This window comes from Oryx dammah, unplaced genomic scaffold, assembly GCF_014754425.2.
Source record: "Oryx dammah isolate SB20612 unplaced genomic scaffold, SCBI_Odam_1.1 HiC_scaffold_29, whole genome shotgun sequence".
Classification (NCBI taxonomy): Eukaryota; Metazoa; Chordata; class Mammalia; order Artiodactyla; family Bovidae; genus Oryx; species Oryx dammah.
The window spans coordinates 29,765,655-29,790,517 of record NW_024070213.1 but is presented as its reverse complement, the minus strand read 5'-3'; the positions used below and the strand labels follow the sequence as shown (position 1 = coordinate 29,790,517).

The 24,863-nt window shown below is 37.2% G+C and overlaps 1 protein-coding gene across 2 annotated transcripts in view; it reads right to left on the bottom strand.

The window, feature by feature from the left end:
• Window positions 1-24,863, bottom strand: part of SLCO1C1 (solute carrier organic anion transporter family member 1C1) — a 69,619-nt gene that overhangs the window by 3,595 nt on the left and 41,161 nt on the right. Inside the window, exons 9-13 of one of the 2 annotated variants that reach the window (XM_040235299.1) lie at window positions 17,295-17,490; window positions 13,776-13,941; window positions 10,680-10,858; window positions 8,147-8,211; window positions 103-220 (exon numbers count right to left, since the gene is read on the bottom strand). In XM_040235299.1, the coding sequence (XP_040091233.1) occupies window positions 103-220; window positions 8,147-8,211; window positions 10,680-10,858; window positions 13,776-13,941; window positions 17,295-17,490 (724 nt within the window). Of the gene's footprint in view, window positions 1-5; window positions 221-8,146; window positions 8,212-10,679; window positions 10,859-13,775; window positions 13,942-17,294; window positions 17,491-24,863 lie in introns of both variants that reach the window. The other variant, XM_040235300.1, reaches the window with a different exon arrangement.

Sequence of the window (24,863 nt, the reverse complement as noted above, 5' to 3'; positions counted from 1 at the left end):
TTTACAAATGATGAAACTATGTGAGGATTATTCATGCCAGTTGCCTCTTGCAAACCTGGCTTGTGGTAGCAATGAGATTTAGGAAAGAGTTTGATACGGTACCTGAAAGCATTTGAATCATACAATCTACAGGATCCTTTACTTCCACATCTTTTAAATCCCCACTTGAGGCATGAAGTATCAATCAGAACTCCAAAATATATGGGAGATGGGATTCCTGCTGTGAGAAAAACAAATAATTGCCATTAAAAATATATGCATATCTTTTTGGTTAGCCTACAAAGAATGACTCGCAGAAACCACATTCTGTCCCAAATGCACTTCTTTGGAAATAGTCCATCCTAAAGGAGATCAGTCCTGGGTGTTCATTGGAAGGAATGATGCTGAAGCTGAAACTCCAATACTTTGGCTACCTCATGCGAAGAGTTGACTCATTGGAAAAAACCCTAATGCTGGGAGGGATTGAGGGCAGGAGGAGAAGGGGACGACAGAGGATGAGATAGCTTGATGGCATTACCGACTCGATGGACATGAGTTTGAGTGAACTCTGGGAGTTGGTGATGGACAGGGAGCCCTGGCATGCTGTGATTCATGGGGTCGCAGAGAGTTGGACACAACTGTGCGATGGAACTGAATTGAACTGAACTGAACAAAGAATGACTCTCAGAAACCACATTCTGTCCCAAATTCACTTCTTTGGAAATAACAGGGCCTCTCCAGGAGACCAGAATATGCCACTGGTATAAAGATTATTTTGAGCTGATAATTTTGAGAAGCAGAAGTCAGAGAAGAAGCTCTGAAGACAGAGCATAAGTTTCCCTTTTGTAAGGAAAATGTACATTTACAAAGGAAATTATTTGCAAGAGTTTTTCAACTCTTTGTAAAGGCTTCCCTGGAGGCTCAGTGGTAAATAATCTGTCTGCCAATGCAGGAGACGGAGGTTTGATCCCTGGGTTGGGAAGATCCCCTGGAGAAGGGAATAGTAACCAACTCTAGTATTCTTGTCTGAGAATCCCATGGATAGAAGAGCCTGGTAGAGGGTGCAAAAGAGTCAGACCTGACTCAGCAACTAAGTAACAACTCCCTCTTTGTAACACAAGAATTCCAGATTCAAAAAAGAACTAACTGCAAATAAACTTTTATTTTGCATAGAGTGAGTCCTATAAACACAATCACTAAAAGCTATATGGTAAAGCTTATATTGATAAAGTAAAGCTATATGGTAAAGCTTATATTGATAAAGTTGAATGGTTAATTTGGATTATTTGACATCATAAATAAAAATTCTTTTTATATACATTCTCCAACTAAACAGATTTCACCTAAAAACATTTAGGTGATAACTATTAATAACTTTACATTGCTCTTAATAACATGAAGACATTCCTCAGTACTCAAATACTTGTCATCTTCTGTATGTTTTAAAATTTTCATAAAGGCAAAATTTCAAACCTTCACAAAATTATGGAGAGTATGATATAGTGAAACTTTTGGTACCATCACTAACTTTAACAATTATTAAAATTTTGTTATTTCTGTGTCGTATTTCTTCAGTCCCTCAATCTATTGGCCACCCAGAAACTTTTTAAAAGTAACATTTTAAGAGATAGCTCAGATACTAAGTAATTCTCCTTGCATGTATTTCAGAACACATCTCTGACAGGATTTTTTAAACATATCACTATGGGAACTTCCTTGGTGGTCTCTTGGTTAAGACTCTGCACTTCCAGTGCAGGGCATATGGGTTTGATCTCTGGTCGGGGAATTAAGGCCCCACATGCTGTGTGGCTTGGCCAAAAATTTAAAAATATATATATAAATATAATAAACATAAAATAAAAACCCCATAATTAAAAAATATCACTATGCCATTTAACACATAACACATATTAAAATAATTTTTTAATCCTATTGAACTCATATTCAAACTTTTCTAAATGTCTTCAACTTTCAAACTTTTCTAAATGTCTTTAGAACTGGTTCATTCTAACGAGAACTCAAACCAAGGTAGACACATTAAATTTACCTAAATGGCTCTTTATATCAGCTTCTTTCCCAATATATTTTTTTTTATAGTAATGATTTTTGAAAAAAGACATATGTCCTGTAGAATGTGCCACAGTCTGGATTTGAATGATTGTTTCATAACATCATTTGCTTTGTTCTCCTATCCTTCATTTTCCCAATAATTTGGTAGGCCAGTATTGACTCAGGCAGGAACAAGACATAGGTGATTTGTGTTCAGACAGGAGACACTTTCCACTTACTTGCCACTCTCAGTAATGTCAAAATGAAACTGAGGTTCACGCTATGCCCTCCATTATTAAAATTTTCATTCATTTTCACTTATAGCTTTTAGCAAATATTGAGGTTTGCAAAACAGATTTCTCAAAATTACATTATTTCTTGTGTAAATAATTTAAGATTTCTCTATAAAAGAACTTATCTTCATCATTGTTTACTTGGTTACTTTGAAATACAATTATTAGAAGGAAGGCAGGGTAAATGTTCAATTCTTTCCTGTTTTAAGAATAATGAGTTAGTGTCCTAGTATTCGTTAAAATTACTTAGGTATCATTACAAATTTATATCTTTTTTTATATTCAATGTATTTTGAGACACTGGAGCTATTATAATGATTATTATATATTAATATAATAGTATTTTTATTTATTATTTTGAAATTATCTCACCTTGGACCAAGGTCCTCAGATTGTTCCTGTGTCCTTTTGATATATCCCTTTGATAGCTTTCTCACTTTCTTGCACCAAAAGTTGTCCCACAATCATGTTATATGTTTTCTAACCTAGACCTTGGTCAGTTTTCCAAGGTCCTATGGTTTCTTTATTGAGGAATGATATTTAGATACCATGGATTCATTGCTATGGGTGCTCATTTCTCCTGGGTTAAATAGATTCTAGATTTTTCAGGAGACACAGTGATAAAATACACATTATTTAAAAATAAAACTATAAGAGTTCATATTGACATTTTAAGTTTAATGAATTTTACTTACAATATTTTATGCTTTTATCACTTCTCTATTATGCTGAAAATATTGATTCCTAATGATATTAACATAACATCTGCTTTATCTTAAAATATATAATGGTTTTAACATAACAATGCTAAAGTTACTATTAAAAACAATACTATAAAATGTACTGAAGCAATGGGGATTTCATAGTAATTCTGTTTTTTATGTAGTTTAATGTTTTTTCTATATGGTGTGTCACCCTGTAATATACAGTTAGTTTTGATTCATTTTAAGATTTTTTTTGTTTTTTTTAATTATTTAAAATGATATAAAATTTTTGTATTCTTTCAAACTAAAAATTATATGACAGCTATATTTACAAACTCATTTCCATCCTGTTCTCTCCCCCTGTTTTTTTCTTTCTCCATAACAGGCAACTTTAGAAAAAATTATTATTCATTTTTAGTTTATGCTTCCATTGTTTCTTGTTAACAAGAGCAAATATCAATACCTGTGTATGTGTATAATATTTTCACCTTTCTATACTTACACCAAATGCATCATACTGTATACAATTTTCTACATTTTTTTTTTTGTCATAGATATTCCAATTTTTTTAAAAAAGTGTAACAACAAACTGGTTAATCTTAGTTGCATATCCTGGAGATCATTTGATATGAATTGTATCCTTCCATAATTTATAAGTTGAAGCCCTAACTCCCAATGTGATTGCATGTGGAAGCAAAATACTTAAGGAGATAAGGTTAAATGAGTTTGTAAGAGTGAAGCCCTAATCTGATAGGGAGGCTGTTATTTAAAAAATTATTATATAGTTTCTGTACAAAGTTGTGCTAGTTTCTGCTGTATAGCAAAATGAATCAGCTATATGTATACGTGAAAGTGAAAGTGATGTCGCTCAGTCGTGTCCAGCTCTTTGCGACCCCGTGGACTGTAGTCCACCAGGCTCCTCTGTCCATGGGGTTTTCCAGGCAAGAGTATTGGAGTAGGTTGCCATTTCTTTCTCCAAGGGATCTTCCCAACCCAGGCATCAAACCTGGGTCTCCTGCATTGCAGGCAGACGCTTTACCCTCTGAGCCACCAGGGAAGCCCTGCTGCTGCTGCTAAGTCGCTTCAGTCTGTCTGACTCTGCGCGACCCCATAGACGGCAGCCCACCAGGCTCCCCCATCGCTGGGATTCTCTAGGCAAGAACACTGGAGTGGGGTGCCATTTCCTTCTCCAGTGCATGAAGGTGAAAGTGAAGTTGCTCAGTCGTGTCCCACTCTTAGTGACCTCATGGACTGCAGCCCACCAGGCGCCTCCATCCATGGGATTTTCCAGGCAATCCCGTCTTTTTTGGATTTTCTTCCCATTTAGGTAACCACAGAGCACTGAGTAGAGTGTTATACAGTAAGTTCTGTGCTATACAGAATATACAGTATATCTGTATATATATCTGCTATACAGTATATCTGTGCTATACAGTAAGTTCTCATTGAAAGTGAAAGTCATGTCCTACTCTTTATGACCCCATGGACTGTAGTCAATGGAATTCTCCAGGCCGGAATACTGAAGTGGACAGCTGTTCTCTTCTCCAGGGTATTTTCCCAACCCAGAGATCAAACTCAGGTCTCCCGCATTGCAGGAGGATTCTTTACCAGCTGAGCCACAAGGGAAGCCCAAGGATACTGGAGTAGGTAGCTTATCCCTTCTGCAGCGGATCTTCCCAACCCAGGAACTGAAGTGAGGTCTCCTGCATTGCAGGCAGTCATTATCAACTGAACTATCACAGAAGCCCTCAGGTTCTCGTTAGTTATCTGTTTTCTACATTTGTGTGTGCTAAGTCCTTCAGTCATGTCTGACTTTTTGCGACCCTATGGCCTGTAGCCTGCCAGGATCCCTTGTCCGTGGGATTCTTCAGGCAAGAACACTGGAGTGGGTTGCCATGCCCTCCTCCAGGGGATCTTTCCAACCCAGTAATCGAACTTGTGTCTCTTATGTCTCCTGCATTGGCAGACAGGTTCTTTACCACTAGCACCATCTGGGAAGCCCATTTTATGCATTGTAGTGTATATATTGTCCTTATAAGAAGAGGAAGAGGCACCAAAGACTACTCTCTTTGCACAGAGAAAAGGTTGTGTGAATGCACTGTAAGAAGGTAGCCATCTATACATCAGGAAGAGAGGTCTCACCAGACACCAGTCTGTTGGCACATTGATCTTGGACATGGCAGCCTTCAGAACTATGAGGCAGTAACTTTCTACTGTTTAGGCCCCTCAGTCCATGGTGTATTGTTATGACAGCCTGTACTGACTAATAAACTTGGTAACATAGAGATTTTTCCCCATTTGTCCATACAGCTATAAAGTATTCCTTTATGTGGGTTTACTATAGTTTATTTAACCAGTCTCATGATGTACATTTAGACTGCTTGTAGCCTTTTACTATTATAAATAATGCCACAATGATTGGACCCCCGTAAGATTACAGTTCAAACTGTTGCAAGCTCATTTTTTTGGTATCAATTGCTAGAAGTAGGGGAGAAAGCAATGGCACCCCACTCCAGTACTCTTGCCTGGAAAATCCCATGGATGGAGGAGCCTGGTAGGCTGCAGTCCATGGAGTCGAGAAGAGTTGGACACGACTGAGCAACTTCACTTTCACTTTTCACTTTCCTGCATTGGAGAAGGAAATGGCAACCCACTCCAGTATTCTTGCCTGGAGAATCCCAGGGACAGAGGAGCCTAGTGGGCTGCCGTCTATGGGGTCGCATAGAGTTGGACACAACTGAAGCGACTTAGCAGCAGCAGTAGGTAGAAGTAGGATTGCTAGGTCAAAAGATAAATCTAGATGCAATTTTTTTAGTTATGGCCAAATGTCCTCCTCCAGCAAAGGTATAATTTTCACAATAGCAATGTATAAGTGTATTGATTTTCTACAAACAACATTTGGTAATTTTCCTGTCTGTTAAGTAAGAATCAGTATCTTAGCATAGCTTTAGTTTGTACTCTTCTTCTTATGAGGGGCCTTGACCATCTTTTTATATATTAAGACATATCCATTTATTTTTCCGTGAAATGGTTGTTTATATCTTTTACCCACTTTGGGGCTTCCCTCATAGTTCAGTCAATAAAGAATCTGCCTGCAATCCACGAGACCTGGGTTCAATTCCTGGATTGGGAAGATCCCCTGGAGAAGGAAATGGCAACCCACTCCAGTATTCTTGCCTGGAGGCAGAGGAGCCTGCAGGCTACAGTCCATGGGGTTGTGAGAGTCGGACACAACTTAGCGACTAAACCGCCGCTGCCACTTTTCTCTTAGAGCTTTGATATTTTTGTTTTCAGTACCTAGGCATTCTCCATATAATAAGATGTTAGCCACTCATCTGTTATATAGATTGAAAAAACAATACTATATGTAGTTTTCCATTTACTTTGTGATATTTTTTCATTTTTAATTATATGTTTATTTTTTGAAGATTACTTTTCATTTACAGTATTTACAAAGTATTGGCTATATTTCCCATGCTATGCAATAGACCGTTGAGCCTATCCTGTTCCCAGTAGTTTGTATCTCATTCCCTCACTCCAGTATTGCCCCCCACCACTGGTAGCCATTAATTCTCTATTTCTGTGAGTCTGCCTTTTGGTGGGTTATATTAACTAGTTTGCTGTATTTTTTAGGTTCTATATATAAATGATACATGGGGCTTCCCAGGTGGTACACAATCTGCCTGCCAGTGCACGAACGCAGGAGACATGGGTTTGATCCCTGAGTTGGGAAGATCCCCTGGAGGAGGGCAGGGCAACCCACTCCAGTATTCTTGCTGGAGAAACCCATGGGCAGAGGAGTCTGGAGAGCTACAGTCCATTGGGTCACTAAGGAGTCGGATATGATATAGCAACTAAATAACAGCAATAAATGATATCATATAAGATTAAATGTATTTTCATTTTTATGGGGTCAACTTTATGAATTATTTCTTTTGCTTAAGATATGTTTCATAGTGTGGTTACATCTATGTTCCCAAAAGGAGGTAGATAGACTAATTACAGCCTGGGATGTACTTCAGACTCAATAACCTTTTTTCTAGATAATCTCTGTTTTAATATTGTAGAATTTGAGCCAACTATGATGGCATAGACCTCCATTTTTATTGTTTTCCAAGGATTATATGGTATCTTTGCATATATCTCTTTTTATATCGGATATCCTTTTATATCCTTTTTATATCCCAAGTTACATAAACCCATTTATTTAAAACTCTGAATTTTTATTTTTCTCCCAAGTAGCTCTTCTCTGTCAAATTGCTGTGCTGTGCTCAGTTGCTCAGTCATCTCTGACTCTTTGCAATCCATGGAATGTAGCCCACCAGGCTCTTCTGTCCATGAGGATTCTCCAGGCAGGAATACTGGAGTGGGTTGCCATGCCCTCCTCCAGGAATCTTCCCAACCCAGGGATCAAACCCAGGTCTCCCTCATTGCAGGCAAATTCTTTACTGTGTGAGCCACCAGGGAAGCCCAGAGGAATGTTTACAATGGTGTCCCTTTCTTCTTTAGAATATAAACTCTTGAAGGACAAAACCTAATTTGACTTATTCACTCTGTTTTCTGTAGGTTTTAACTAACGAATATTGAAAATTCTGATAGTCATAAAAAATCATTCCAATTACATTTAAGAAATTGAACTCCAAGCCACACTGCTTTGACTGTTTGAATGATCTTTCTACCAGTGATATATCTTAGCATTGAAAGTAGCTCAAAAGAATTCCTTCCATTTGATAATTTAAGAAATTACATTTAGAATTCAGATTTTCTTACTGATTCATTTTTTGCTTTCTTTTCAGAAGGCTCTTTTATAATAGCATGGGTTTTTGGAGACTAGATCAGTACTAGAAGAGGCAAGATTGTTATAAAAAATGTCATTATCTCATAAGATCACTTTATTATGGGTACATCATTGATTCTCAATAAATATTTCTGGAAGAAAGGAAGAGACTATTCAAGGAAAAGAGGGAGGGAAGAAAGACATAAAGGAGGGAAAAAATTAAAAGAACATGAATCTACTACCTAAAGCATTTAGTTATGTGTCATAATTCTGTAAAAATATTTAGAAGACTATTAAAATATACTTATAATGGCTACCATAATTTAAGCATAGATTATACTTACCAAGAACTCTTACTGCTAAGGTGTAGATGCCCAGGGCAAAAGACTTAAGTTGTGGTTTAATGCACCTATAAATAATAAAAGCACTATTACAAAAAAATACATTAAAAGTACATTAAAGCATATAATAAAGTCAGTTTATTATAAATCAGTCTTTAATGAGGTGGATTAGGTTACTTTGAAATTAATTCACATGTCAAAGGATGACTACTAGGTTTCTCTAAAATTAAACTAATCAAAATATTGTATGTATTTTTAATTTCCCACAGCTTATATAATAGAAATTGGTTAGGAAAGATCAACAGAAAATAGGACCAAACATCCACAAATATTTTTTGTATATTTTTTATATTTAGTTATTATTTTTTTGGCTACTAGATATAGAATCTCAGAATTCAAGTAGCATTTATGGAGAATCCACATATTCTAGCACAGGGAAAGCAAATTATGTAGAAGCCATGTTACATTATATGCAATGTATTGGGTTTTTAGTTAATATTTCTAAAAGATAAATCACTCTTACATGACATATTCAAATGGTATTAGGTAAAGTAAAATCAAATTTTATCAGTAAAGTAGCAAAGACAGGGAATAATTCTAACAACTTGTAAGATTATGAGGCACAATAAAGGATTAATGACCTATAGCTAGTTTTTGTGGATTTTGGTCTAAAACTATGGGACCCTATTGACTTAAGTTGAATTAAAATCACTGTGACATGCTGAGTGCTTTTGGTAAGTAGTGTGGATCTGAATTTACCAGCCAAGTACAAGATTATCTAAAATAACAAGAGCATCTTGAGAGTTGGACTGTGAAGAAGGCTGAGCGCCAAAGAATTGATGCTTTTGAACTGTGGTGTTGGAGGAGACTCTTGAGAGTCCCTTGGACTGCAAGGAGATCTAACCAGTCCATTCTGAAGGAGATCAGCCTTGGGATTTCTTTGGAAGGAATACTTTGACCACCTCATGTGAAGAGTTGACTCATTGGAAAAGACTCTGATGCTGGGAGGGATTGGGGGCAGGAGGAGAAGGGGAAGATAGAGGACGAGATGGCTGGATGGCATCACTAACTCGATGGACGTGAGTCTGAGTTGGTGATGGACAGGGAGGCCTGGCGTGCTGTGATGCGTGGGGTTGCAAAGAGTCGGACACGACTGAGCGACTGAACTGAACTGATATAACTTGAACTGGGACTCTCCTGGTCACTCAGTGGTAAAGAATCTGCCTGTCAATGCAGGAGATACTGGTTCGATCCCTGGCTTGGGAAGATCCGCTGGAGAAGGAAGTGGCGACCCATTCCAATATTCTTGCCTTGGAACTCCCATGGGCAGAGGAGCCTGGTAGGCTATAGTCCATGAGGTGTCCAAGTTGGACACAACATAGTGACCCTGTACGCACACATAGCTTGAACTGATGGATTTTAATAGCGATAATCATGAGGATATATAATAACTACTGAGCGTTAACCACGGTAGTAAATTCTTCACATGCATAATATTTAATCTCTGCTTTAAAATGATAAAAAATTACAACTTTTCTCCTTTAAGCAAACATGTTTCTTTCTAGCATCAAAATAAAGTGTGGTTCATTTATGGGCTGGTGGTGAGGAAAACTCTTCCTCTGTTCACCTGTTTATTCATGAGGCCCAGGTGACTACTTGGCACTACCTAAGAAAATGTGGAAGAAACAGGTACCTGCAGAGAATGATTCCGGTCTGAGACTTCTGGTGTAATGCTTTGCCACTAAACCTATGCTTCCATTTGAAAACACCAAGATCTTATGTTCCCATTAAATCCTTTTATGAGGGACCTCCCTGGTGATCTAGGGAAGGGGATGCATGTTTGAGGAACTAAGATCTTGCATGCCTTGTGCCACAGCCCCCAAATTTAATAACTAATAAATAATTTTTTAAAAACCCCTTTATGAAAACAGATTTGTGGATGTTTGGTCTTATTTTACATAAATATTCCTAATCAATTGCTATAATATAAGCTGTGGGAAATTAAAAATATATATGCTATTTTGATTAGCTTCATTTAGAAAAAATAATCCTTTGATGTATGAATTAATTTCTGTCACCTAATCCATCTCATAAAAGACTGATTTACAATAAATGGTGACTTTTCATGTTTAACAATTTCATCGAAATTTGTAGTATCTTTAGGTTATTTTGATCAGTTGTATAACAGTAATAATTGCAAAACTAATTCAATGGGGAGGAAACTTTTACCACCGAGAATACTCGTTACAAAACTAGTATTTTAACATTTGAATTTATGTGTATATTGCATCAATTTGTGAGAGGAGAGCCAATAAAAAAATGTTCAAGCATAAATTATATTACAATAGAAAAAATTTCTATCTAACCACATTTTTGAATAAAAACCCAAAGGGAAAAAAGCATAAAAGTGGAACAAGTTTCCTGAGAGTGGTGTAATGAATCACAATGACTCCACAGAGCAGAGTTGGAAGTCACTGCTGTAGATGGTGATGGTGTGTCTTCTATTAAAATTGGGGCAGGGAGATTCAAGGTTCACCTCAGAAGCAATATGTATCCAGGTATCCCGCCTACAGACAAAGTATAGGATGTGATGACTGCAATTATGAGGAAATACAGAAACATTTTGGCACATCCATTATCTTTTTGACATCTGCCCACCATGCCTGAGGAATTTCCTGATTTTGCAAGTCCCACACAGGAACAATTATTAAATATCTGTAACACAGTAGGGAAAAATCCAATTATTGAGGTAAATAGTATGTAACATTAAAGACATATATTTATTTTAAATGATTTTATAGTATACATTTATAAGACAAACAGTGGGGAAATTTTTATTTTTCTGTGTTAGACTGTATCAAGCAAAGTGAAATCAAGATAGAAAACATTTCAGTACCCAAAGAGCAGATGGTCTACAAACTATTGATCCTACAGAACCATGTCTAAGCAAATCTCACCAAATCCAACGCTATCTTACCTTCTTCCCTACCACATCTAAATCTAAGCCACCATGGTCTCTTTGTGCTTGACCTGTTTCTACTCTTACCTGGCTCTGGTCTCTTTTCTGCAATAACCCAATGAGCCTTTAAAAAATGGCAGTCAGATTGCATCACTATTCTCAACTTTCCAATGGCCTCTCATTGGACTTGGATAAAATCCCATGTCCTTAGAGTGGCTTCCACACTATCCACGATGCATCTCCTCAATCCCACTCTGATCTCATTGCTCTGTGATCTTCCCCTTCTCCCTCTACTTCACGAGTTCTCAGGGGACCCATGCCAGCCCTCAAACGTGGTGAGTCCAGTCAGGCCTCATGGTCTTCCTGCTTTCTCTGTTAGGTAATTTTTCTAGGGAGTTAGATGGTTGGCACATACTCTTCAGGTCTCTTCTCAGATAGTTCCTTAGAGAGAGCTTTCAAAACCACCCATTCAAAACAGTACCTCCATCTCTCCACACTGTTGTTCTAACTTGTTTTCCTCACAGCATTTATTACTTTTTATCAGGATATTATATAACCATTTAATTCTAAACTACTTATCCCCACTAGAATGTAACTTCTGGCAGAAACTCTTTGCTTTGTTATCATTGTACATGTAGGCTTAAAAATAGGCCCTCAATTTAAGTGCTTAGTAAAAATTTGTTAAATAAATGGGCACAGTTTGAAGATATGAAAGAATATACAGTGATTATGAGAAGGAAAGAAAAACCTTGATAAGTAAAACCCAACTAAATCTTGGATAAAGAGGCAACTTTCATAATCCCTCATCAGTTTATTTCTGTAAGTTTCATGTGTGAATGAGTACATGTAATGAGTTGTCATTTTTTTTTAATTACAAAAGACTTTGTGAATTTTAAAAAATGAAATAAAAGTGACATTTCCTTTTTGAAGAGGAATAGCAACATAAGATTTTTGATTTTGTTTTGAGTGTCTGGTAAGAAGCTTTTGAATCTTGACTTTGCCTCTCACTGGATACATACGTTTAGGCAGATCCCTTATATCTTAATGCTTCAATTCTCACAAGAGCAAAATAAGTAAAATAATACCCAATCACTTGAGTATTATGATGTCTAAATATATTTTTAAAGCACTTCCCTTAGTCCCTGGCATGCAACATTTTCAATAAATGGAAGCTCTGGTTAAGAAAGACCTTTCAGTGCAACTAGAGATTATTACACAATGTGAAGTAAGTCAGAAACAGAAAGAAAAGTACTATATGTTACCACATACATGTGGAATCTAAAATATGACACAAATGCAACGATCTATGAAGCAGAAACATGGACATTGAGAACAGATTGGCGGTTGCCAAGGGAGGAGGGTGCTGGGGAAGGGATAGAGTAGGGGCTGGGGTTAGCAGATGTAAGTTTTTATATATAGAGTGGATAAACAAGAAGGTCCTACTGTATAGCACAGAGAACTATATTCATATCCTATGATAAATCATATGGAAAACTATTTTAAGAATGTATATATAACTGAATCACTTTGCTGTATAGCAGTAATTAACACAACATTGAAAATCAATTATACTTCAATTAAAAAAAAAAAAGCAAATCCAAAGTAAAAGAAAAGAAAATCCTTCAAGTGGTTTAGGCCAAAGAGTATAGTGGCCAAAATTGGAGGTTGGGTGGAGGAAAGACAAGAAGGAAGAAAAGAAAGGAAAAGTTAAAGCTCAGATTTCAGATGGGTGGGTGGTCTTAATATCAGTGTTGCTAGAGACCAATCCATTCTTCTCTGAATAAAATGTCAAAATAACAGGAAATGGAAAATCAACAAGCATGAGACTGTCTATAGAGTGGTCGCCCAAGTGTTCTTAATCTAGTGGATAAGAATACATAAATATATGTGTGGTTTAATTTTAAGCTGTCTGGGGCTGTCAAATATAGGTAGATTTCATCAGTCACAAGCAGAAAGCCATCTGACCACTGTATAAGAAAGAGTCTGTTAGGGACAGGGCTGTAAAGGTGTGATTAGAAGAATGAATCTGTTAATGAAGTACATAGTACTCTTAATTGAAGTACATGACACTCTTTACAACTGGTTTCCTACCTATATTTCCAACCCTGTCTTCCTCTTACATTCTATAGGAATCCTTGATTCCAGCCATCTACTCTTCATCATTACACAAATTGGCTTGATATCTCAGGCAGAGCTATCTCACAACCATCAGCCTCCTCTGGATCTCTGACCCCTCGGTCTAGACCTTTTGGGCTAAACTTCCTTATACTGGCCTCTATTTGTCCTGTCCTTCAAAACCTCCAAGGACCACTGGTCATGGGATCAGGAGAGATGGAGCCCAAGGCAGATGCTATTAAATGATCTTATGACTGAGACTTTCTCATTTGAGGCTAATATTCCTTACTAGTAAAATAAGAGAACTAGATTACATAATTACAAATTTCCTGCAGCCTGTTTCATTATTCTCATTCTAACCCCAATTCTTCCAACAACTGTAATTCTACTAGTGATGCTTTCATTTCCTGTCACCACACAAAAGAACAAAGGCAGAGTAAACACCATGGATTCTATCAATGTGGTCTGCTCCTAGGTTGGTCCCTGAGCCCACATAGGGTTGCATAGTTAAGCACTGTTGCATGCCTAGGGGCACACACTTTAGAGGAGGTTTCTTACAGTAGTCTTTCCACTCCTGGTGGAGGTTTGACAACCAGCAAGACAAGCCGATGCATACGTGATTCCATTCTCACCACATATGGGTTCCCATTTTGTCTCTGAACATTTGCATCTTGAGTTGCAATCTGAAAAGAGAGCTCGTTCATGATAAGAGATAGGTTTGGTTCTGGAAAAAAAAATGTAATGATATAAAATGTTACCTCTTAGTAAGCAGTACCCTAATATTTTCAAAAATCAATGTTCTTGGGTACGTAAATGGCAATGCCAACAAATTTTGCCTGAGGGGAACACAATTGTCATCAGAAATACCAGCTTCTCATCATTAAATGTGAATTCACTCTTAAGACAGCTTTCTTTTGATAATTACCTTTAGAGGTTTACCACTTTACATGATATCCTTGTCTTGGCTGATGGGTTTTACTAACATCTACTGACTCTAGAATGTCACAGTGTTTTTCTATATTATGATGCATTTGGAAAAAACTATCAAAATAGAAAAACAGAATAAACTTCAAGAGCAATTTATGACATTTCTCTTACTATGTATCAATATAATAACAAACTCTTATACAATATTCCATCTTGTAGAACTACTATGGATTTGGTCACCCCAAATGTAAAGACAAAAGACTTTTGAGATTTCTTCTAGCAGAATGAGAGGCTATTTTAACTAGGCCTCCTAAGAAGTCACCCAGGGATATTTTATCTTATTCTCTTCTCTAAGGCATGAAGTTTTAACTGAGACTGTTTTGCTGTTTCTGAAAGTACAAATGTGTGTCTTTGAAAGCTTAGAATCAGGCCACTATGGATACTGTAGAGCCAAGATTATAGAAGATTAGAGCCAAAAGAACAGTGGGGATGATCTAGGTTAAGTTCTCATTGGGAAAATCAGGAAATTCAGGGCCAAAGTAGGCAGATAACTTGCTCAAATTCACAATGTTTGTCAGTGACAAACCCTTCCAGGCCTCTGGATTCTAAGCTCTTGTCTTGGCATCAGACTTAATTCTCATCATTGCAGAAGAGAAACTTCTTGCACTATCATATCTAAAGCTTCTCTGTATTGATCCTGAATGAATGTCTGGAATCAAACCAACATTGTGGAACAAAGAAACTCTGGATAAACCCTGGAGAGCATGTTTATTTTATATAGTCAATTCTTTTATATTGCTGAAGGTAACATTAAATTTATCACTTAGGATAATCTTGAAGCAGAAATTAATTGCATATATGTTTCCTGAAAGATGTGTTGACAGTAGAGTCATCATTTAAAATTTTACTTATTAGCTTTATCAAATATGCCCGAAAGTTTATATTTATGAGATTTTTCTTTCAAAATAGTTGTGGTGGGAGGGGAGAGATTTCTCCAGTGATGTCGCCTTTTCTTTGGTTGCTTCCAATAACAAAGCTACTCTTGGAGGTTAAATCTTTGCCATTGTTGAGAATATTCTTAAAAATATGGAAAGCAATTTCAAAAGAGGAGTTTTAAACAATGATAGTGAAGAGTTGGACTCGATTGAGCGACTTCACTTTCACGCATTGGAGAAGGAAATGGCAACCCACTCCAGTGTTCTTGCCTGGAGAATCCCAGGGACGCGGGAGCGTGGTGGGCTGCCATCTGTGGGGTCGCACAGAGTCAGACACAACTGAAGTGACTTAGCAGCAGCAGTAGCAGCATTATTACACTGTACTTATAGTATTTCAAGGTGAACTGCTTTCAGGGACCTAGTACTCAATGAAACTTTTTGTTTGTTTAAAACTATTGAATCTTATTATCATCTGAGTATACTTTTAATGTAAATCTCAAAATTTGTCTGTTGTTTACTTCTGTATTTGCTTTTGGCTTAGAGATAGCACAATGCAATAGAAAAAAACATTGTACTGGAAGGAAGTTAACTGACCTTTCTAATCTCAGTTCTTAAAATGAGGGTACCAAACTTCATAAGGGCACCTTAAGATAGAAGTGAGTTGATAAAAAGGTAAGGTGTTTTCTAAATTGCAAAATATAAAGTTCATCCACTATGAGGATCTTAGGGATAGGAAAACATGACACAGGACTTCTACTCTCTCCAGAATCTTCTTGCAATTCCTGTTTATAACTAACATTCTTGATCTATATTGTTCAATGTTACCAAGGCAACATACACTCTGTTAAGTCTAACTGTTGCTGTGACAACTCCCAGAAGCAATGTTATATGACCTTTGCATTCACTAATTTTTCTGAACACTTTAGAGGACAAAAAGTATAATTGATGTGGGCTTCCCTTGTGGCTCAGTGATATAGAATCTGCTTGCAATGCAAGACATGTGGGTTCAATCCCCGAGTTGGGAAGATCCCCTGGAGGAGGAAATGGCAACTCATTTCAGTATTCTTGCCAGGAAAGTCCCAAGGACTGAGGAGCCAGGTGGGCTGTAGTCCATGAGGTTGCAAAGAGTCAGACATGACTGAGTATGTATGTAACAACAGGAGAATCTAGGTTAATGAAGGTGTTGGAACATGAACACCAGACAGATAAATGTGGAAAGAGGCTGGAGAGCAAGCAGTGAGCAAGAAGCAACTGAATCATCAGGAAATAGAATATATTATCAGGATGCTTGACCTTTGAGCCAACAGGTAGAGTTTTAGGCACCCAGGCAGATAAAATCAGGGAGGCTGGCTTGGCAACCTGTAGCAGCTTAATTTTTTTTTTTTTTTTTAACAAATGATGTATAGATAGGTAGGAGGATGAAAAGAACTCTCTCTGGGAACTCAGGTGCAGAGACGGAGTGACAGCGAGGACTCTTGAAGGGGAAGGATGAAGCAGTTTCTTTTCTAGCCTTTAGACCCTGGAAACTAAGAAATCTAATCGCTACCACCCCACAGAATGGCATAAATCTAAAAGCATTAGTAAATACTCCTGTGATCAACTGCAAAGAGCTGCATGTTCATCACCGGGTTGAGGGATAGCCATTTTCTCCTTCAATTTCCCTTGACTTGAATGACAAAGACTATAAAGTGTAGCATAGAAACCATTCCAGTTTTCTAGGTATCTAGGTGTTCAAAGAAAAAAAAAAAACTACAATTGTTTCCAAGAATGGCACTTCAATTTTGTGCTGGGTAAGTGCTAATCCCTTTCATGTGTATTATCTTGCCTTACAAAACCTTAAAAGGCAGTTATTATTTCTGTTTTTAAAATACTAACATTGAGGCTAGATTAAATAACTCATACAGTATCACTTCACTAAGAATAGAGAAGCAAAATTCAAGGTCTGTATTTTCTACTATCAGGTTGCTTCCCTAAAGAAAGATGTGGATTTGGTATTTTTTAATATTTGCTTCCACTTTCAGATTCAAAGGAAATTACAGATTTTGGTGACAATAACAGCTTCCACGTCATAAGCATTGTCCATTCTTCCACAATAAAACAATAATTCCTTTTCATAGGTATGATTCTTAATAATTTAATTATCTTATTTTGAAACATAATAGTTAATTTGATTAAACAAACTGATCTCCTCTAATTACTTAACGAGTAAACATACCCTTGGTAGGAGATAGTTAATCCTGCCACATCAGAATTTTCACAGCCCAGCACAAACAGGGAAAGGAATAGGAGATACCCAAGGACCGATGATCCCAAGTAAAGTTTTGCAGCACCACGAATACTGACTCTGAATTTTTTCATAATTATTCCCCCAGAGAATATTCCAAGGGCCACTGCAGGAATGTTGATGAGCCCTGAGGAAAAAGAAAAATGTGTCACATTTGTGAACCTCTAAAAGAAATCTGAGTACATTCACCCAAACTTTCTAAGGGATTGTATGAAACTGTGTAATAATAGTTTTTAACTTATTATTAGACTACTTGGTCAATTTAAGTTTACAGAACTATTCAGCCACTAACATGTAGGTTTCATGTTAATGATAACACAGCTGAGAGTCCCAGGTTTCTGCCTATCACAATGTCTAGCATAGGGTTTGAAATCAATAAACACCAAATCAGTCAAAGAATCTAGTCTTTTTGGCTTAATCCCAGGTATAACAGGTGCAATTAGGTGGCAATTAGATGATTATAATGTTTTTTAAGGTTGTGAATGAAAGAATAATAGGCATATAGACTGTAAGGAATAAACAAACAAGCACAAAAACAGTCCTGGTTCTATTTTCTGACCCCAACAAAATTTGCTTTTATTGCCAAGCCTTTTAGTTTGATACAGCATGAACAATAACAACATATTATTAGGCACCTTTCATATTCTTTTTTATTTGCTTACAGTATACCAGTCACTTAGTTAAGCATTTGATATATTATCTATCACATCTACCCTTCACCACAACCTTAGAATATAGGCATATGTTATCTTCATTTCAGAGAGCAGTTTATTCATGCTTATGGTTAGTAGGTGGAAAAGCCAGATATGAATCCAGGAAGGCTGTTATCAAGTTAAATGCTTTCAATAACGATGTTAAACTGACTCTCCTTCAAGGGGATTTGGGAGATAGAATTCTTCATAAATAGATGTTTAATCTCACTAGTAGTCAAATAAGTGTGACTTAAAAAGCAATACTAGGAAGAAGTTCAACAAAGTGATTAAACGTTTGGATCCCAAAGACCCAGCTCTGTGGCTTTGAATCTCAGTTCCATAACCTAAATAGCTGTGCAACTGCAAGTAATTCCTGAGCTTCTCTAAAATGGACTCCTCACATATAATATGGAATTAATAATAGTGTCCTTAAAGTGATTAAATGGCATGAAAAGTTTTAGCTTAGTATCTGGCACAAAACATCATTCAATTAGGTTATTATGAACATTTCCATCTATGAGCCAAAGATGAAAATGTTGGGGTTGGGGGAAGTGGAACACCTCTGTGTTAGGAAAGATGGAGAAAGAGGCTCTTTGGTTGGACTGTGAATTGGTAAATAACTGTAGGGAAAGGTAATCAGGTACCCAATGCTAAACTTCTCTGTGAATTAGAATCTATTTCTCATATTGTCTACTCATCAAATACTGATGTATCTTGAGATTTTGAGATAACACATTTCTTTCATGTAATAAAAGGGCTGAAGTTTGTATAACCTTGGCCAGCATCTGCTGAGGTAAACAATAATTACAAGTATCCTTTTCTGACTCACATTGAAATTTGTGTTAAAAAATTAAGAATAGATGCAAAGTAACTTCCCTTCTTCCTTTCCTTTCTTTCTTTTCTGATTTATATATCTAGTCACTTAACTAAGTTTCATAGAGTCTAAAACATCAAATATATACTGATACTTGGTTAGCTATTATATTATTTTAAAAAGTGTTTTCATCATGTATTGATAGATGATTTTTAAAAGGATTTTGTTTTATCTCTTAATGACTATGCATTGTTAGCATTAAACTGATCACATTAGAAATTAACCCACCTTGAAGAGGGCATGATCATGAAATTAGTGAAACTGAAAAAAGAAGAGATGTTCATTTTTGCTTCTTCAGCTGAACTGAGGTTTGTGGGTGTGCAAATGGCAGAGATAGTGCACTGGGCTCCTGGAGAGCTGAACATCAGTTAAGAGGCAATGGCTGATGATGATGTTGATGATTTTAACTTGAAAGTTTATTTATTTGAATTAAAAAGTATTTAAATTCAATAGTGCTTTACAGTTTTTGAAAGGTTCACACAATGTGATTTTAGATAATCCCATAATAATCCCCCCTTTTTTAAATCCCTTATCTCTCTATTTGGAGAAGGCAATGGCACCCCACTCCAGTACTCTTGCCTGGAGAATCCCATGGAGAGAGGAGCCTGGAAGTCTACAGTCCATGGGGTCACTAAGAGTCGGACACGACTGAGCAACTTCACTTTCACTTTTCACTTTCATGCATTGGAGAAGGAAATGGCAACCCACTCCAGTGTTCTTGCCTGGAGAATCCCAGGGACAGAGGAGCCTGGTGGGCTGCCGTCTATGGGGTCGCACAGAGTCGGACACGACTGAAGCGACTCAGCAGCAGCAGCAGCAGCAGCATCTCTATATTGCTCCTACCCTCTTCCCTCTCCCCACTGGTAACCACGGGTTGGTTCTCTGTATCTGTGAGTCTGCTGCTTTTTTATTTTATTCACTAGTTTGTTATATATTTTAGATTCCACAGATAAGTGATCTCATACAATATTTGTCTTTCTGTCTGGTTTCACTTTTTTAGCATGATGTCCTCCAAGTCCATCTACATGGCTGCAAATGGCAAAATTTCATTCTTTCTTATGACAAATGGGCTTCACCTGTAGCTCAGCTGGTAAAGACTCTACCTGCAATGTAGGAGACCTGGGTTTGATCCCTGGGTTGGGAAGATCACCTGGAGAAGGGAAAGGCTACCCACTCCAGTATTCTGGCCTGGAGAATTCCATGGATCGCAAAGAGTCAGACACGACTGAGCTAGTTTCACTTTACTTTTTATGACAAGCAGCTCATACAGCTCAATATTAAAAAGAAAAAACAAACTCTAAACAACCCAATCAAAAAATGAGCAGAAGGTCTAAATAGACATTTCTCTAAAGAAGACATACAGATGACCAAAAAGCACATGAAAATATGCTCCACATCACTAACTACTAGAGAAATGAAAATCAAAACTCCTATGAGGTATCACCTCACACTGGTCAGAATGACCATTATCAAATAACAAATGCTGGGGAGTGGGGTGTGGAGAGAAGGGACCTCTCCTACCCTGTTGGTGAGAATGTGAACTGGCAGATGGAGAAATATATAGGTTCCTTAAAATCTAAAAATAGATCTACCATATGATCCTGAAATCCTACTCCTGGGCATATATCCTGAGAAAACCATGATTTTAAAAGATACATTGCTCCCCAGTATACATTGTAGCACCATTTACAATGGCCAAGAAATGGAAGCAAGCTAATTGTCTATCAATGGATAAATATATAAAGATGTGATATAAAATATATATATATACACACATACATAGGTACACACACACAGAAAAAATCCATGAAATACTATTCAGTTCAGTTCAGTCACTCAGTCATGTCTGACTCTTTGTGACCCCATGAATTGCAGCACGCCAGGCCTCCCTGTCCATCACCAACTCCCAGAGTCCACCCAAGCCCATGTCTATTGTGTCGGTGATGTCATACAACCATCTCATCCTCTGTCGTCCCCTTCTCCTCCTGCCTTCAATCTTTCCCAGCATTAGGGGCTTTTCAAATGAGTCAGCTCTTCACATCAGGTGGCCAAAGTATTGGAGTTTCAGCTTCAACATCAGTCCTTCCAATGAACACCCAGGATTGATCTCCTTTAGGATGGGCTGGTTGGATCTCCTTGCAGTCCAAGGGACTCTCAAGAGTCTTCTCCAACACCACAGTTCAAAAGCATCAATTCTGCGCTCAGCTTTCTTTATAGTCCAACTCTCACATCCATACATGACTACTGGAAAAACCATAGCCTTGACTAGATGGACCTTTGGTGACAAAGTAATGTCTCTGCTTTTTAATATGCTGTCTAGGTTGGTCATAACTTTCCTTCCAAGGAGTAAGTGTCTTTTAATTTCATGGCTGCAATCACCATCTGTAGTGATTTTGGAGCCCCCAAAATAAAATCAGCCATTGTTTCCACTGTTTTCCCATCTATTTGCCTTGAAGTGATGGGACTGGATGACATGATCTTAGTTTTCTGAATGTTGAGCTTTAAGCCAAGTTTTTCACTCTCCTCTTTCACTTTCATCAAGAGGCTCTTTAGTTCCTCTTCACTTTCTGCCATAAAGGTGGTGTCATCTGCATATCTGAGATTATTGATATTTCTCCTGGCATGAAATACTATTACTCATGAATGAAGTAAAATTATTCATGAATGAAATGAAATACTATTACTCAACCATCAAAAAGAACAAAATAACGCCATTTGCAGCAACATGGATGGACCTAGAGATTATCACACTAAATGAAGTAAGCCAGACAGAGAAAGATAAATATCATTCAATGCCACTTGTATGTGGAATTAAAAAAAATATACAAATGAATTTATTTCCAAAACAAGCTCACAGACATATAAACAAATTTATGGTTACCAAAGGGAAAAAGAAAGTGGGGGAGGGGTAAATTAGGAGATTGGGATTAACATATACGTACTCCTATATATAAAATAGATAATCAAGGACCTAGTGTATAGCATAGGGAACTATATTCAATATTTTATAATAACCTATAGGGAAAGAGAATCTGAAGAATATATATATATATATATATATAATGTATAACTGAATCTCTGTGCTGTAGAATCTCTGAAACTAACACAATATTAAAAATCAACTATACTTTAATAAAAAAGAAATTTATTTTGTAAAGTACCCATCCTGCCTGGGACATCAGAAGCAATGGTACAAAACACACTCTTTGGCCTGAGCAACATGTTGTGCTAAATTCCACTGACTTCCCAGCACTCCATCTGGCTTAGAATAGCCTGAGAATAAAGGAACTCTAGGGATATTTCTCCCTCAGAACAGATTGTTAATAATCAGGAATATCCTCTCTAGACTGACCTCTTTTTTAGAGGTTGTGTTCTCTTGAAACTTGCAGAGGATTTAATGTGTTCTCTTGCTTGTAGGTCTCTCTGCTCAAGAATACTTGCTATCTTTGACACAGTGTCCTCCCCAATCTCCATCCCTGTTCTCATGTGTTCTTTAAACACCTCCCTATCCTTTTGCTCTTAATTCATATAGCATCATCTCCCAGATAATTCTGACTCCAAGGTTATGCTTGTTCATCTAGAGTACTCTGCATGCATGCACGATCAGTTGTGTCTGACTCTTTGTGACCCCATTGACTGCAGTCCACTAGGCTCCTCTGTTCCTGAGATTTCCCAGGTAAGAATGTTGGAGTGGATTGCCATTTCCTCCTCCACCAAAGTATTCTGGGTTTCCCCTAATTGAGCACCTATCAAATCCTCTGCCAACCATATCATGCCTCCAGAGGATGTATCTGATACCAGGGTGCATGACTTGGTCATCAGAACCTCCTTTCTCCCTCAGTCTGAAGCTCTTTTGTGGGGTCCTAGAGGCAGCCTTGGTACTTATCACAATTGCCTATTAGCTTATTTGTTCATACCTCTCACCCTTCAGTCAAACTTTCAAGGGAAGAACTATGCTCATGATACAATCCTTTGTTTCTTACATAGGTGGATTTTTATTAAAATGTGCATAAAAGCCATTTCTCCAGAATATCTTTCTCAGTTTCAGGATGACTAAATTATAACATGATTAAAAAAAAGATTAGTAGGATTTTTCAGATATATTGTCAATTTGGTTCTCCCTTTCAAGTTCCCTAGGATCTGTACGTCATCCATGCAGGGCCAGTTTAGTGGCAAAGTTCCTGAAAAGCAGATGAGATTGCTTCTCACCTCCCAAAGCTTCTTTTCTTTCATCTTAGGTATTTTTGAGCCATTTAATGAGGTAGAAATTTCAGTCTGATTTCTTCATTGCACACTTTTTCCACTCACATCATAAACTGTGCTGCTCTTAAAATGTTTACCATCTGAATATTTCAGATGGAAATATTAGCCATAATTTATGCTGGCATCTGTAATTTGTTTCAATTTATTTTATATATTTTCTCTTGAATTCAACATTTATATTTTTCCAAATATCAGGCAGGCTGAGCTTGTTGTTGTTCAGTCACCAAGTTGTGTCCGATTCTTTGCGACCCATGGACTGCAGCAAGCCAGGCTTCTCTGTCCCTTACCATCTCCCAGAGTTTGCCCAAGTTCATCTCTGATGAATTGGTGATGCCATTCAACCATTTTGTTCTCTGTCACCCTCTTTCCTTCTGTCTTCAATCTTTCTCAGCATCAGGGTCTTTCCTAATGAGTCAGTTGTTTGCATCAGGTGGCTAAAGCTTTGGAGGTTCAGCATCAGTCCTTCTAAAGAATATTCAGGATTGATTTCCTTTAAGATTGGCTGGTTTGATCTCCTTGCTCTCCAAGAGACTCTCAAGAGTCTTCTCCAGCACCACAGTTCAAAAGCATTATTTCTTTGGCGGTCTTCCTTCTTTATTGTCCAGCTCTCACATTCCTACGTGACTACTGGAAAGACCATAGCCTTGATGGTACGGACCTTTGTTGGCAAAGTGATGCCTTTGCATTTTAACACACTGTATAGGTTTGTCATAGCTTTCCTGCCAAGAAGTTATCATCTTCTAATTTTGTGGCTGAAGTAACCATCTGCAGTGATTTTAGAGCCCAGTAAGAGGAAATGTGTCACTGTTTCCACATTTTCCCTATTTGCTGTGAAGTGATGGGACTGGATGCCATGTTCTTAGTTTTTTTTAATATTTAGTTTTAAGCTATGTTTTTTACTCTCCTCCTTCACCCTCATCATGAGGCTCTTTAGTACTTTAGGATATTTTTAGAGATTTTCCCCAGATAAGTAAAAGTTCTGGTTACATTATGGACCTTCACAACATCACTCTAATATTAGAAGACAAAATATTAAGATGTGAATTTTATAAAGAGAGAAAAATGTAAGTAAAAATGTACACTTTCATATACCTGTTGGGTGCAGACAAGTAAACTTAGCCATCCTTCTTGGACATAATAACAGCTTTTCCTCCTCACAAATTAAGATAGTTTTCCATCACCTCACAAGTTTTTAATGTAACTTATTTCTAGAACACATCATAATATTACAATTCCAAATTTGCTATTCTAGCTTAGCCACAAAGTAAAGCTTTCTATTATAATTATTTTTTCTCAAATGATTATTTTAATTTTTCCTTATTTGCTTAATATCTCCAAAAATTGAGAATGATAATTATTTCTGTCAATTACAGTCAGTATTGTTATATCTCATCTGCTAGTTACTATTTTATTTAATCAAAAATTTTCAAGAAATTAAGCAAAATAATTAAATAATTGAAGTCTGAGTTATAAGAAGAGGAAATTATCCTAGTTATCTCATGCTTATGTTAGTTGCTCAGTTGTGTCCGACTCTTTGCAAGCCTTAAATGACATCTCCATGGACTTTGGGGCTTCCCTGGTAGCTCAACTGGTAAAGAATCCAGCTGCAATGCAGAAGACCCCAGTTCAATTCCTGGGTAGGGAAGATCTCCTGGAAAGGGGATAGGCTAC